The sequence below is a fragment of the Sphaeramia orbicularis genome, chromosome 1 (genome assembly GCF_902148855.1).
Source record: "Sphaeramia orbicularis chromosome 1, fSphaOr1.1, whole genome shotgun sequence".
Classification (NCBI taxonomy): Eukaryota; Metazoa; Chordata; class Actinopteri; order Kurtiformes; family Apogonidae; genus Sphaeramia; species Sphaeramia orbicularis.
The window spans coordinates 45,275,665-45,290,823 of NC_043957.1; the positions used below are offsets into that span (position 1 = coordinate 45,275,665).

The 15,159-nt window shown below is 36.4% G+C and overlaps 1 protein-coding gene across 1 annotated transcript; it reads right to left on the minus strand.

The window, feature by feature from the left end:
* Nucleotides 1–20: 20 nt before the first annotated feature.
* On the minus strand, nt 21–15,137 carry LOC115417861 (solute carrier family 22 member 7-like). The gene is made up of 19 exons (XM_030132037.1): nt 14,757–15,137; nt 14,567–14,670; nt 12,928–13,082; nt 10,633–10,801; nt 10,277–10,400; nt 10,071–10,180; nt 6,978–7,192; nt 6,718–6,826; nt 6,424–6,630; nt 6,321–6,339; nt 4,199–4,609; nt 3,979–4,082; nt 3,730–3,884; nt 3,415–3,583; nt 3,036–3,159; nt 1,523–1,632; nt 1,206–1,420; nt 976–1,084; nt 21–231 (listed from the first exon to the last, which is right to left on the minus strand). The coding sequence occupies exons 1-19, from the start codon at nt 15,135–15,137 to the stop codon at nt 21–23; spliced, it is 3,201 nt and encodes a 1,066-aa protein (XP_029987897.1).
* Nucleotides 15,138–15,159: the final 22 nt, after the last annotated feature.

A 15,159-nucleotide genomic window follows, 5' to 3' on the forward strand; every position in this document is an offset into this window, starting at 1 on the left:
CATGCCACTGATGGTATTTACTACTTCTGCTGTTCAATATCTTCGATGGTCTCTGGGAGGCACCTGTTGCGTGTCTCCGGCAGAGTCCTCGCCACCATCCCCCCCAGGACAGCGACACAGCACAGGACGACCTGGGGCAGTTCTCTCCAGACATCCTCCAGCAACAGGATCAAAGGGGCCAGAGATACACCCAGTCGAGCCATGAAGGAGTTGTAGCCCATACCATTCTGCCTAAGAGCAGTAATAGACATTTGTAAGTACACAGAACACTTCTTAACCCTTTCATGTATGAGATACGAGAACCTTAATCAAGATTTTTTCCCTGAGTGTTTTTAGTCAACTTTAAGCATGAAAAAAACAATGTGATTGAATTTTTTTCTAAGAACCTATTTTTCATGGAGTTACAAAAATGTCCACTTAGCTGGACACCATTTAATTAATTTAATTTTTGAAGCAAAGAAACATGTATTTACTCTTATACTGTATGAAAACTATAAAATAAAAAACATTTTTAATGCCACTGATCTCATGTTTTCTCACATTTTATGCTAGTTATTATTCATTCAAATAGTATGAAAAAAAAACCTTTTTGTTAAAAAAAACAACAACAAACTGTTAATTGCAGTCTAATAACAATTAGCAATTGATTTACACCCAAATATGATAGTGCAGATCAGGTTTATCAAGAACAGGAAAGTTACAGTAATGGTCTGAATGTCAGTGTATGGGATGGTGCATAAGTGTCCATTGTGTTGGCTGATATGGAACTAAAACAACAAAACCTGTGACTATACAAGAGAACAGCTGGAGAAGAACTGTCCACTGGAGTGACCAGTATGCATGAAAGGGTTAACTTAATATTGATCTTGTTACATCCTAAAATTGTTTTCATTTAAGTATAATGACAAATTAATGTCCTGTGCTTGATGAACTGTATGGGACAGACAGCATTAAGAGTTGGACATGCATTGTTACCTTACTACTGTGGGATAGAGCTCAGAGTTGTACAGTACAACAGTTGCAAAGGAGGCCGACGAAAACCCTTTTCCAATTATTGCTACGACTGTTCTGATAACAGACATATCTGGGAGAAGAACAGAGTTAAATATGAACTAACGTTTGCTTACGTAAGCTCCTGTAAAAGTTAGTTATAATCTTGAAAAAGGTCACTTTTTTCCTGCTCATTCTTATTAATAATTGCTTACCTCTAGGGATTAAAATGTTAATCCCAAGACAAACTCCAACCAGCAGTAGAGAGCCCACCTCAGTGCTTCGTCTGCCTATCTTATCCAATAAGAAGTAAACCAGTCCTTTGGCTGGAAGCTCAACTACAGCATAGGTAAACTGTGTAAGGTACAAATTGAGCCCAAAGCCTGTGATGTTGAAGCTGATGCCATAAAATGCAGTAGCCACACAAAACCTTGAGATAAAAACATACTTCGTTAATGTGTGACCTCAACTGTTTGTTTTTAACTTTGTACATTTAAAGATTGACCTATTTGATGGAATAAGGAATACACACCATACTGTACCAGTACGTAAAGCCAGTCTCCTCATCTTGGGTGTTCGTATCAGATCAAGGTAGGAATAGGGCCGATCTCTTTTCTCCGTCAAGATTATACAGGATAATGTCTGGAACAAGGTCAAACTCAGAAATTTTATCATCCAGCCATTCACTGCCTTAAAGTGTACCTGTACTGGTCATGTTTATGACACTAATTGTGCTTTGTGTATTACTTATAAGAGAGGCGCAAATTCAGTAAAAATCACCATAAATGCATCACACTTTTTATTATGTGAATTACGTGCAGCAGAACCTATGGGGAGCAGTCATTGCCGACCGGAAGTGGCGTACCTGTATTGATTCTGGGTGATGGAGTGCAAGTAAACAAGCAGCAGTCAGTGAGAGAAACTGAGTGAAGCTTTGTACTCTGCCATTGTCCTAGAGACGCAACCCAGCACTGGCCGATAATGTGTCATCTTAGACTGGTGTCTGCTGCACGGGGTCAGTGACCAGTCCATCTCAGCCCAGGTCATTGGACAAACAATGAGTCTGCGTCACTACCAGAACTGGAACAGCCCGTGAAGGAGGCAACATGTCACTGATCATGACTGATGGAGCTGCTCCTCAGCTGCTCCCAGGCCAGAGGGGAGATACAGTCCCTCTGGTGGAAGCTGCACCCAATCAGCAGGGGTTACATGATCCCTTTCCCTGGCATTCATTGAAATGTCTATCTAACAATAAATGGTGTCTAAGTCATTTAGTTCAGGGGCCACATACAATTTGATTTCTAGTGGACTGGATCAGAAAAATAATAGCTCAGTAACTTAAAAATAATGTCAACTCCAAATTTTTTGTCTTTGTTTCAATGTGAAAAAAGTTAAATAACGTCATGGAAATGTTTACATTTACAAACTAAAAAAACCTCACAAATAATGTGAAAACTGTGAACAAATATGATCAACCTGAAATTTCTTAAGAAAAAAAGTGTCATTTCAACAATATTGTGCCTAAATGTTTTGTGCCTTCATAGATCAACTGTAAACTCTGTAATTGTAATGTACATGTGTGAATGATAAGATGAGACATAATGTTGTTAAAATTGCACTTATTTTTTGTGCGAAATTTCAGGCTCATGGTTTTTCATGTTACACACATTTTTGTACATAGTTCAGCCTTTTTGTGTGGAGTTTGCATGTTTTTCTTGTGTCTTGCAGTTACCCTGCTTCCTCACACCATCCTAGACATGCACCTTAATAGGTTCATTGGTCAATCTAAGTCATCTGTAGGTGTGAACATGACAGTGAAAGGTTGTCCATCTGTATATGTCAGCCCTGTGATGAACTGGTGACACCATCCAGGGTTTACCCCCGCCTTCACCCATTGGTAGCTGCGATAGGCTCTGGCACCCCCACGACTCTTACAAAGACGAATGGATGGATAATGATAATGTCCGACAGATACAAAGCACTATATCTTTATTTGACTAAGATTGTGCTTGACTTCACTTGATAATAAAATGGAATCCACTTACCTCAGGTTGAAGCATATGAACTGATTCCTTTCTTTGGTTCATTTTAGCACATTTTTTCAGATATTTGTGTGCTTGCTCCAGCTTTCCATTGGCAATAAGCCACCTGGCTGACTCTGGCATCCACCTAAAATAGAAGGCAAATATTTTTCATTTTTAGATATTTATTCATTTTGTGACTTTTTTTTTACTGTATCATATCACTAATTGAAGATGAGGCTTTGTTTTGCCTGTATTTGACTCAGACAAAAAAAATAAATCAAAACATTGTTCAATTACATATTGGTTTTTAGAGCTTGAAATTTTCCATACATGGTAATGTTAAAACGTTTAACTGTAGGAGGGATTTATGGACTAAAAGAAATGAGATTTTAAGTCATACCTCCAGGTGACAATGGCCAAGATTAGAGGTGAGGTTACACTCACAGTCAGATATCTCCAATCATTGACCAGGTAGGCAATACCCGCAAAGGCTGCGTTTCCAAAGGTCCACGACAAGCTGTCAATCACACCCACCAGTTTTCTGTGCTCAATGCTTACCCACTCCACACCTGTAACATACATTCTCATAAATAGCAAGAATAATGTGCAAAAAAAGCCTGTATTTTAACACGAGTATCTTTTTTACTTTCTATTGAGCTGCATTTAATAGATAGATGATATACTCAAATACAAGATAATTAAAGCTCAAACTCACTGAGGACTGCTGAGACAATGACGATGCCAGTGATACAAAATCCAGTGAAGAACCTCAGCACTGCAAACATCACATATGATGTAGAAAAGGCACTTGCTACCGCAAACAGCATCCCAAATACATACGACACCAACAGCATGATCCTTCGGCCATACCTGCAGAAAGTCAGAAGTCCTCCAGATTTGAACCAAAAGACTGACTTCGACAGTAATCAAAGTTCTAACTTTCTGCTCTAAGCAACATGATCACCTGTCACTCAGACTCCCAAAAGTCATGGCTCCAAACATCACTCCAATAAAGAAGATGGTAACAGTTGCCTTGTTTTTTCCCTTTTTATCACACACCAGGTCCCACTTGTAAAAAAACAAACAAAAAAAAAAAAAACAAGAAACAAGTTCAGCTTTGTGTTTTCCCCAAATAAAGTACTTTTTTGGGGGGTAATTTACAAATGAAAAGATATGGACAATACCTGTGAAGTCAGAGTAGACTTGAAGGTGGTGTTATCGTACACCCATCCATTCTGACAGGACACTGTGGGTAGGTCAGTACCGTTGGTGGAATTGAGGAGCAGATGATACTGAGGCTCTGCAAACATTGTACAGGAGCTCAGGGTCCCATCCTTCTGGACAGGGATACTAACAGCAAGTTTCTCTACCCACGATAAATTCCTGAAAACTTCGCTGTCATCCAGAGAGCTGACATCGCAGTGGTGAGAGGGAACAGCTGCGATGAAGTTGTTCAGCATGAAGTGGCAAGGCAACGTGAAGCGACCAATGAAGCTGATTACAATAATCATCACCTGAAATCTTCCAAATCCATTGATATCAGAGAGGAGGTTTTCAAACTTCATGATGGCTTTTAAGTGTGTCTTCTCAAATTCCTGTACATAAGCACACTAAGAAGAAGTTCACAGCAAAGACCAAATAAGTTAACCTTCACCAGATAAGCCTTTCAGTAGCATCTGGATTATAGTTTAAATAGGTAAATGTTTTACTTCATTTAACCTTAAAATGACTTCCATATGGCATGGCTGTGAATTTAATAATCCTTAATTGAGTATTTCATCATAAAAAAAGCAGTTTAGCAGGTGATGTGTCATCAGATGTGCAAAGAGCAAAAAAAAAACAAAAAAAACAACAACTCAAAAACCTTAACAGATTCAAAAGCTGAGTTCATGAAGGTATTTTACTAGATTATGTTCTTAACATGTCTCCCCTGAAGGAAAATACAACAGCAGTTCTGTTAGCTCTTCCTTTTTCATCACAAGCAGATCCCACACTAGGATAAAACTGAAAAAAGGAATTAATCAGTATAAAGTGAATGATATACCTGGACAAGAAAATCCCCAAAATCCCTCAAAAAAACAAAAAACAAAATATATCCATTTGAAGCAACTTCACAGAAAGCTATAAATGCTTTTAGTTTTAGTTTTAAAGTGAGCTACTTATCTTTCACGTTAGGCATAATTATGTGTGCATAATAATACATTTTGATCTTCATTACACATTTAAGTAGCTATTACAAGTTTTTAGAAATAAATTTCAATAAACTAATAAAACTTTTGTGCATGTATATCGTTCAGAGCTAATCAAACAGGAATTTAACCTCAACACTGTCAATCTGAAACTAAGTAAGGAGGTCATTAGTTTTGAATACCTGAAAATATTTATAATTTCTGACTGAAAAACCTGTTTTACGGTACAGTCCAAATGGTTGTTCTCTTTATTAAAATGACAACACACATGCAACTCTCTGTCCCTGTATTACACTGCAAGCAGGATATATGGGAAATGTGTACAGCATTAAAAATAATAGCTTCCAGAAAGAATGAAATCAAATCAAATTTTATTTATATAACACCAAATCATAACAAAAGTTATCTCATGACACTTTACATATCGAGTCGGTCAAAACCAGACTCTAAGCCAAGAAGCGGCTTCTTCAAACCAAAATGGCAAGTTTATAGTGTGACCTTCCACCTAACACACCTCTAACTCTTTTATTTAGAGAAAATGACATATACTGCATTAAATTTCTCATATTTTACACTGTGGTTCATTCAACACGTCAAATGTCTCTAATAGTTTTGGCTTCTTTTGTCATGGGATTACACTAAATACTATCTGTATCCTGTAGAAGCTATTTAGTTCTGGTTTTTGTATGTTTTTTATCATGTCTATATTGATGCATTTTCCTCTTGTAACTGAGAAATAAATACGTATGTTCAATACAACGATGCAAAAACAACAAAGCCAAAGGTAAGACTTTGCATTGTAGTGTATGATGGTAAGACAAAATTAGGTCAGTCTAAACTATATCTTAAATACAGAGACTCAAGGATTTTTCTTGTTATTAGGAAAGATTATTCCACTCTCTATTGATTTTAATAATCCTTTATTGTAAACAACAACAGAAAATGAATTAAAACAGACAATTATATGTGAATCACTGCTTTTAATAAAAATACTATATCAATGAAACAGATAATGTATTTTTAAACAAACAAATGTGTTATCGGTGCACATCACAACTTTGTGTTTTTTTGTGATTTGCACACAAGAAAATATTCAAGGTGGTGAATTGTCATCCACTGTGCAGATTGATCGTCTTCTGGAGGTAAAACAAAGAGTGAGATCAGTTTTTTAATGTCATTACTTAACTGTAAGTATTTAATTCAACATCCGCCCCTCATACCTCGTCTGTTCCACATCTTCAATAGTTTCTGGTAGACGAATATTTTTGGTCTCTGAAAGAAAAGAAGCTGAAAGCCCTGCAATAAAAGCTACCAGGCAGAAAATGGTGCTAGGTAGATGGACCCAAAATTCCTCCAGATGAATGATGAGTGGCGCTATGGACGTGCCTGTACGGGCCATTATGGAGCAGAAGCCCAGTCCATTTTGCCTGCATTGGGAAGTACAACACATAAGGGCTTACTGTAACCAAATATGCAAAATACTGTATAAGAGCCATTTGCAATATTTCACTGACCTCAGAACTGTGGGATAAAGCTCTGTTGTGTACAGAAACACACATGTAAAGGATGATTCTGAAAACATCTTTCCCAAAGATGCTACCGCTGTTCGAAATGCACCTTGCTCTGAAAAAGAATTATAAGCATGTATTATTTCACCTTGTCCTATAGGTTCAAGTTACTGTTTAAAGTTTTTTGTCTGTACTGAGTCAGAACAGCCTTGTGTAGTCTTACTGTATATTACTAATTTAAAAAAAAACACAAATTGATGATTTACCTTGTGGGATAAATATGTTGCAAAATATGCACAGTCCAGTCAAAACAAGATATGAAGTCTGACTCAACCTTCGACCCACTTTGTTCACGGTGAAGAAAGCAAATCCTTTGGCTGGAATCTCAATAGCACCATAGATGAACTGTGTGAGATAAATGTTTATTCCAAATCCACTAATGCTAAAAATGATTCCATAATAAGGAAAAGCAACTCCAAACCTATAAAGAGAAAACAATAAATAAATATATTATAAACTCCAAAAACATTACTCAAAGTATTAATCTGTAAAATCACATAATTAGTAAATGAAAAGATGCATTTACTCCCTAGTTATGCTGCATTACCAAGTAAGATTATAGCAGTTATTATGCATCAGGTGTAATGTATCTGTTCTTCTAAATGTTGTGCATGGGTTGTCACATCGAGGAAGATTGTTTTTAATTTACTTGTGTTTTTTTATATTGTTGTGTTTATTTCTTTAGTTACAGTATTATTGTTGTAAATAAAGATTCAGTTTGTAAGGTTTGTGTGTGCCCATGTGCCTCAACACCTCTCGTCAACAATGACACAACTCATTGTTTTTTGAAGCCAGCAGTTTGCATTTTGTGTGTGTTTTTTTTGTTTGTTTTGTTTTGTTTTGTTTTGGCTTTTTTTGTAGAGATGGCATTGACCATATTTGGACAAAAGGGGTGGGGCTGTGAGAGTCTATGAGGAGTCATGGCTGAGCTCATACTGAGAACATTAGGTCACTGGCATGGCAAAGTAGGAACTTCATCAAACATTTGCATACACTGAAACAAATGATTTTTTGGTGTAGTCATATTTATTAGGTTAACTGTCACAATTTTTATCTTCTAATTGTAAGTATCAGTGAGAACTAGAATTTTTCAAGTATAACTAAATATGTCATTCGTGTAATAAATAAACTGTGTGGGAAGAGTAAGTTGTATTATGTATTTTCATATAATAGTCAAAGGTTGTAGTCATTGCACATGAACATAGAAATACCAAGTAAGTTTTAACAGGCAATTTAAACTGCAGAAAAAATATGTAAAATGTTGTGAAAATGTTATTTATATATTATCCATTAAGAAAAGTTAGAAAAAGTATTGTAGCAAGCCACACTGATCGTGTTATTGGGGCAGTTTGTGCCGAGTCATGTGACTCACATAGTTTACAGTGTTACTGAGTAAATGTGACGGTGCGCTACCTAGCAAGTTGTAAATATCTGTTAAAAGCAAGTTGCTGTTCTGTGTTCTGTAGTTCTATGACTCATGTTCTGCCTATAGTGGAGAGTAGCAGAGTTAACTGGGTGGAAGGAATATTTCAGTTTGACACCATGACTGAATGGTCTGTGCTGCTGTCATACAATCTATGCTGTTTTTCACATTTGTTGCTCGGTAAAAGTAAATACCACTACCTCTTCATAAGTATGTGAAGTGTTGGAATCTGAAAAATACAATCGATGTTCACTCTCCTGTAGCTTTGCTCTACCAAAATGTCACAGTATTTAAAAATTACCTTGAAAATCCATTAACTTTAGGTGCATTAGCATTAGCGTTTTTCAGTTTAAAGCAGTCAGAGTCTAAGTAAAACTTACTAAGAAGGAGAAAGTAAAATTCAATGACCATATTGATAATCATCAGTGAATTACCTGAGGTTTGCTAGTAAAGTTTACTTGATGATCACCCTTGTAGAATTTACCTACAATTCTAAGTGTAAATACTTTTACTTAAGTTTTCCTGAGTAAATAACACCCCCAGTTTCTTTCAGTGTAACATGTTTTTTTTTTTTTTTGTTGTTGTCGCAATGCTTATTAGATCTCAGATTACATAGACGACTGTAATATCTGTTATGCTGGGCAATGATTGTCAAGCCAGTATGTGAGCTACTTGCTTGCTGGACTTCGGAGTTTTGGTTTGTTTAATAAATGACATTTTCATGACAGACGGCTTAACTGTAGTTGTGGTTAACAGCTTCCACTAACAAGACTGTAAAATGGCTTTGTTCTGCAGTGTGAGCTTTGGCAGGATTTGTTACTTGAATTTGGCATTTGCTGAAGACGACATTAACCCCCCCTCACTCTTGCAGCTCCACCCCTTGTGTCCAAATATGGTCACTTTGTGGTGGTGGTGCAGTGGCTTACAGCTGCCTCACTGCTAAGGTTCCAGCTTTGGTTTTCAGTCAGACTGGAGCCTTTCTGTGTTGTTAGTGTCCTTAACCACAGTGCTGAAGAGAATCTGGAGTCTGTCCCTGTGTGCCTTCAGTGGCAGCTCACTGCTCCTGGTGTAATATGGACAGACTTTGTACTCTGCACATTCATTCATTTTTCTGAACCCACTTTATCCTCACTAGGGTCACGGGGGTCACTTGGAGCCTATCCCAGCTACATAGGGGCGAAGGCGGGGTACACCCTGGACAAGTCGCCAGTTCATCGCAGGGCTGACATATAGAGACTACATATTACATTATAAATCCACTGTAAACCTCAACCCATTGTTGTCCTTGTTTCTAGTCAAATGTTTGTCTATTTTATGTCTAGGTACACATGTGATTGGGTTCATGTTGTCTGGGTTTATGTCGGAACTGTATGTCATGAGCAATGTAAAAACCGAAGCCAAATTCCTTGTATGTGTTCACATACTTGGCCAATAAAGCTGATTCTGATTCTGGTGTATGCGAAGTGCTAATGCTAATGCCATGCATGTGTGTATTTGGATGGGTAAAATGGTGAGACCAAATTTCCCTCTGATGATCTTAAAGCGAGGTAATCATTTCTGGCTGTAAAAAGCCAGCAGACAATGATCAAATGACAAATTTCTAACTTCAAAATGGCACAGAAAAATATGTTTGACATTTGGTTCCTCTGTCCACTGGTTATATACAGTCTGTTATTAGCTTAGAAACGGATTGAAATGCTCCAAGCACCGACTCCAACACAAACAAAAACACGCAAATCTATTTAACTAATTTCCCTGCTTCGGCTCCCCTTATTTGTAGATTTAATTTTGCTATTGAACCCATAAGGACTATAAAACGAACATCAGTCTCATATTTCCAATCTAATGATGAAACAGCCAAGTTTTTTTTACTGACCACACAATGGCAGTAAGTAGAGCTAGTCTCCTCATTCTTGGCGTCTTTAAAAGGTCCAAATAGGAGTATTTTCTGTTTCCATTTTCTACAAGTATAACTTTTGACAGAACCTGGAAAGCAAAAGACAGAGAAGTAGAAAGTAGTTATGTTTAATATCAAAATATAAATTAAAAACAGGGTTAGGGTTTCACTGTAAAATGCCATACCTCTGGCTTCAGATCAGCCATGAACTGTTCTCTGCCGTTGACTTGTGCACATTTAGTCAAGTAGAAGTGAGCACTGTCCACCTTCCCATTACTTATCAGCCATCTAGCAGAATCAGGGATCCACCTGTGAAGAAAAAAAATGACACCTTGCCTTATCAAGACTTTAATTATCAAGTAAATCTGAATAAAAACCAAGCAAGCTTTAGCACACTAAAAGCAAGGAATCATGAAAGTTGATAAACACAAATGTGACATTGTTGGAGCTTCATCATACTTTATTATTATTATTATTATTATTATTATTATTATTATTATTATTATTATTATTATTATTATTATTATTTCTCATTCCTTACCACCAACAGATGATTGCCAGACACAGTGGGCTGGTTGTTGTAATAATAAGGTTCCTCCAGTCATTCACATAATAGGCCACAACAGGCAACATCGCTGAGAAAATACTCCAGTCTAAACTCAACAGAATCCCTACTGCAGTTCGATGCTTGATGTCCACCCACTCGATACCTATGATGAGAAGTGAATGATTCGATATGACATGAAGTCCTTATGCCAGTCTCATTTTCCTCTTATATGATTTTTGTCTCAGGTTTAAACAAAATGTGTGATGTTGTTTGATCAGATGTGTGAACAATTCTTGCATCAAAATCTTCAATCTTGAGATATAGACTTAAATGTATTTTAGTAAGGTCACAGAGACCATGACGTTTAGGCTTTGGTTACCAAAACATTTTTTGCTTCCCCCATACATTTATTCAGCCTATTGTTTGGTTGACTTTTGATTTACTCATCCAGACAGTTGGCTCATGTCACGATTTATTATGAATATTGACTGAGAAATCAAACATAAATCCTTGAGAGGGGCAACATCTCAAAGATGATGAGATGAATGACATGCATGAGAGATACAGTCAGGAATTATTTTGTTTTTTAATAAGTCAAAAAGTCATTCATAATTAACAGAGTGGCTATTATGATGGACAGATGAGTGCCATCTTCAAAGCTCTAGTTTATTGAATCAACAACTTGATATCATGAATTGCATACAGATAACGGACCACTTTTAATTGGCGCTTTATCTGTACTCATTATAAGCTTTCCGTGTGTATGTTCACGCTGCAACAAATACCACATGATTAATGGTTAGGGTTAGAGTTAGCGTTAGGGTTAAGTTTAGGGTTAGTGTTAACACATTGGTTCCCAACCTTTTTTGGCTTGTGACCCCATTTTAACATCACAAATTTCTGGCGATCCCAGACATTCAAAACAGAGACATTTTTCTCTTGGAGATGTCTTAGCGGGGCCAGGTGGGTGAAGAAATCTTTCCATTCTGTGTTCGGTCCAGTTTCAACTGTGTCCAGGCAGGTTGAAGCTTAGTAATGCATGCGATTACATAATCAGGTCAATCAAGATATGCCCTCTCAGATGTTATATCCTGCATTTTATTTGAACTTGATTTTTAGTAGGAAAAATGTGTGGTGTTTTAATTATAATGAAATATATATGGAATCATTAAAAAATATTTTTTATTAGTAATTTATTCACTTTTTTTTTTAATCAATTACTGGAAGTTTCAGACGACCCCATATGAACTCCATGCGACCCCACGTGAGATCCTGACCCCAAGGTTGAAAAACACTTGGTTAATAGTTACAGATATGTAAACGGGAGATCTTGGTGTATATTAACACGCAATCAAATGGTGCTGAATAATATGTGAAAGGATGAAAATGCGTACATATAGCAAGACAAATGCCATAAGCACTGACATGACATAATTGCGATTTTGTGAGATCAGTCTGGAATAAATGTCATTTTTCTCCCTGATAGGCAGGTCTGCCATAGTTGCATTGCATAGTTGAGTAACAGTAACAAGGATTCTATCATGAAGTTTAGCAGATCTTCATAATTACAGTACATTGCACATCCTGGCTGCAGTAGCTGATGTTAACATGAATTCATATTGGATTATATGGTCTATCAGCTAGCCTGATAATTAGCTCAGAAATGAAGTGTGTTTATACATGTCATCACTTTGACATTATTGATACGAAACAACTTAAAATGTATGTTAAACTGAATTTTTCTAAATTTACTAAGTAGCAAAAATTACTTGATGGCATTTATTATTACACTGATAGTCACTGTGGTTGATGTTTTCAGTAGATTATGGTTTTATTCTTTACTCTTACCCAACCCATCCTCTTTTAGTCCATACATGGACATTTGATGGTGACGGCCATGATAAGCATCTTCATAATTGCTGTTTGCAAACCAACAGACGACATCACAGAGGAGTTATCAACTATTTATATATAGTTGATGGTTTATCCTTGAGTCCTAATAAACATTTGTGTTAAATTTTAAGATGTTATCTAAAGCTGCTCTTGAGATATTGGTGTTAAAGGTTGTGGGGACAAAACAACTAATTTAATAAGCAACAAGTAAGAACATAAAGCATGGCAAACATCCAACTCTATGCATATATACTCCAACTCATATATAAAAATGTCTCGGGGATAAAATGTGATAAAATACACAAGTCACATACAGTATTTACCTGCATCCAGAAATATTCAGATTGTTCCTACAGCTGTCTTTGCTGAGGTACGACCATGTGTGAACATACTTACACAGCACAATGGTGATTATGCTGATTCCAGAAAGTCCAACTCCGGTGAAGAATCTCATGACAACAAACAAGGCAAAGTGCTGAGAAAAAGCACTTGCAAATCCAAAGACAGTGGTTGTGACGTACGCCAACAGAAGTGTTCTTTTCCTTCCTAATCTGTGAGTCAGATTCATCAGAACACATAGGACATTACTTCATTCTGGCACAGTCTGTTCTTATTTCAAAAGTAAATCATATTAGACTTTACATTTTAACGTGTACATTGAGGACGTGGGACCTAATTGATGTGAGTGAAAATTTCTTCATATTTACAAGACCAAAATGAAAAAAATACTCTTGTTTTATGTGACATCATGTCTTTTAGTGATTAAAAAAAAAAAAAAGATAAACAAAAACTTAATAATATTTCCTTTTTCCCAAAACTGTATTTTTTTCTACGATTACATTGGGAAAAAAATGACATGTATCTTTTTAGCACCATTTTTGGGTTCATGTTGAATATGACAATATGAGCAAAGCGTCACATTAATGCAGTGGTTTCCAACCTTTTTTGGCTTGTGACCCCATTTTAACATATCAAATTTCTGGTGACCCCAGAACGGAGACATTTTTTTTGCTAAAATTAATTTGTTTTTGATCATGTAATAGTTTGCTATACTATGTTGCAAATAAACATTAATTTTAGACGACATGTAGTCTATATAATGGATATTATTATGGACAGAGGCAGAAAAGCCAGGTGTAGATTACTGCACAAAGTGAGAATTTCTTTTTCCTTGGTCAGGATATGTACAGTCAGTCCAGCTTGGATTAACAAGGCTGACAATTAATACTGAACAAACAAGAACTCAAACTATGAATTATGAAAGAGCTGCAGCATCTGAAACTGACCACAATGAACATTTGAAAGATAAACAGTACCACAGTGCTTCAGTTTCAGCTTCACAGTTTGTCATGTCTTTTATGTATTGTGATTGTCTCTGTCAACTCACCATATATTTTTTATTAGTAAGTTTTTATTTTTATTTTTATCAGTTACTAGAAATTTCAGGCGACCCCATTTGAATTCCAGGTGACCCCAAGGTTGAAAAACACTGCATTAATGAGTGTAAAAGAAATGATAATCCATAAATGATATCAGTTCAGTGTATGTTAAAATGACTAAATTATGTTATGTGAGCCAGTTAAATATCTAGATCATTTAAAAGATATCACATATGTATTTGTCATAGAAAAAATATGACATCCACTGAAAGATTAAAGGCATTCGATATCAGTTTTAAATGCTAGTGCTCATGCTCTTTGACACTATTTCAGTGTGTTCAGTACTTTTGATTCAGACAGATAGATAGATAGATAGATAGATAGATAGATAGATAGATAGATAGATAGATAGATAGATAGATAGATAGATAGATAGATAGATAGATAGATAGATAGATAGATATTTGTTATTTTTTTGCAGCCGATCTTTCATTTGACATATATTTCCATTTCACTCAGAATACTTCTTACACTCATATGGTTCTCAGTCCTCAATATGTTAGTTTAAAAAATAAAAATAAATAAAAATAAAAATAAAAAAAAACAACTGCACAAAACTTCTTATTGTGTGGTTTGACAGTGTGAGGCGTAAAAACCTGTCACTAAGGTGTCCAAATACTCCTGCTCCAAGCATGACCCCTATGAAGAAGATAGTGACGGTGGCTCTGCTAAGTTTTCTGTCATCACAAACCAGATCCCACTGTGAGGAAAAAGAGAAGCACATAAAATGAGGGGTGTGTAAACACTTTTGATGGTTTGCACAAGAAAAAGAATGAAAAGGCTTACCTCAGTTGCCAGAGTAGACTTGAATGTGCTGTTATTGTACACCCATCCATTCTGACAGGGCACCGTAGGTATGTCAGTAATGTTGGTATAATTGTGCAGCAGATGATACTGGGGCTCTGAAAACATCTTACAGGAGCTCGGTGTCCCGTCATCTTTGGCTGGAATAGTAACTATCACCCTCCCCGCTGTGGATAAATTCCCCCAAATACTTCCATCATCTAAAAAGCTGATGTTGCAGTGGTGCTGAGGTATAGCCGCAATGAAATTATTTAGCAGAAAGTGAGACGGCAGCGTTAGCCGAGGAATTACCAGAAAAAATATTAACTGTAACTGGAATCTCCCGAAGCCATTCACCTCCGCTAATACACTGTCAAACTTCATCATGGAACACTTCCAATGTGCA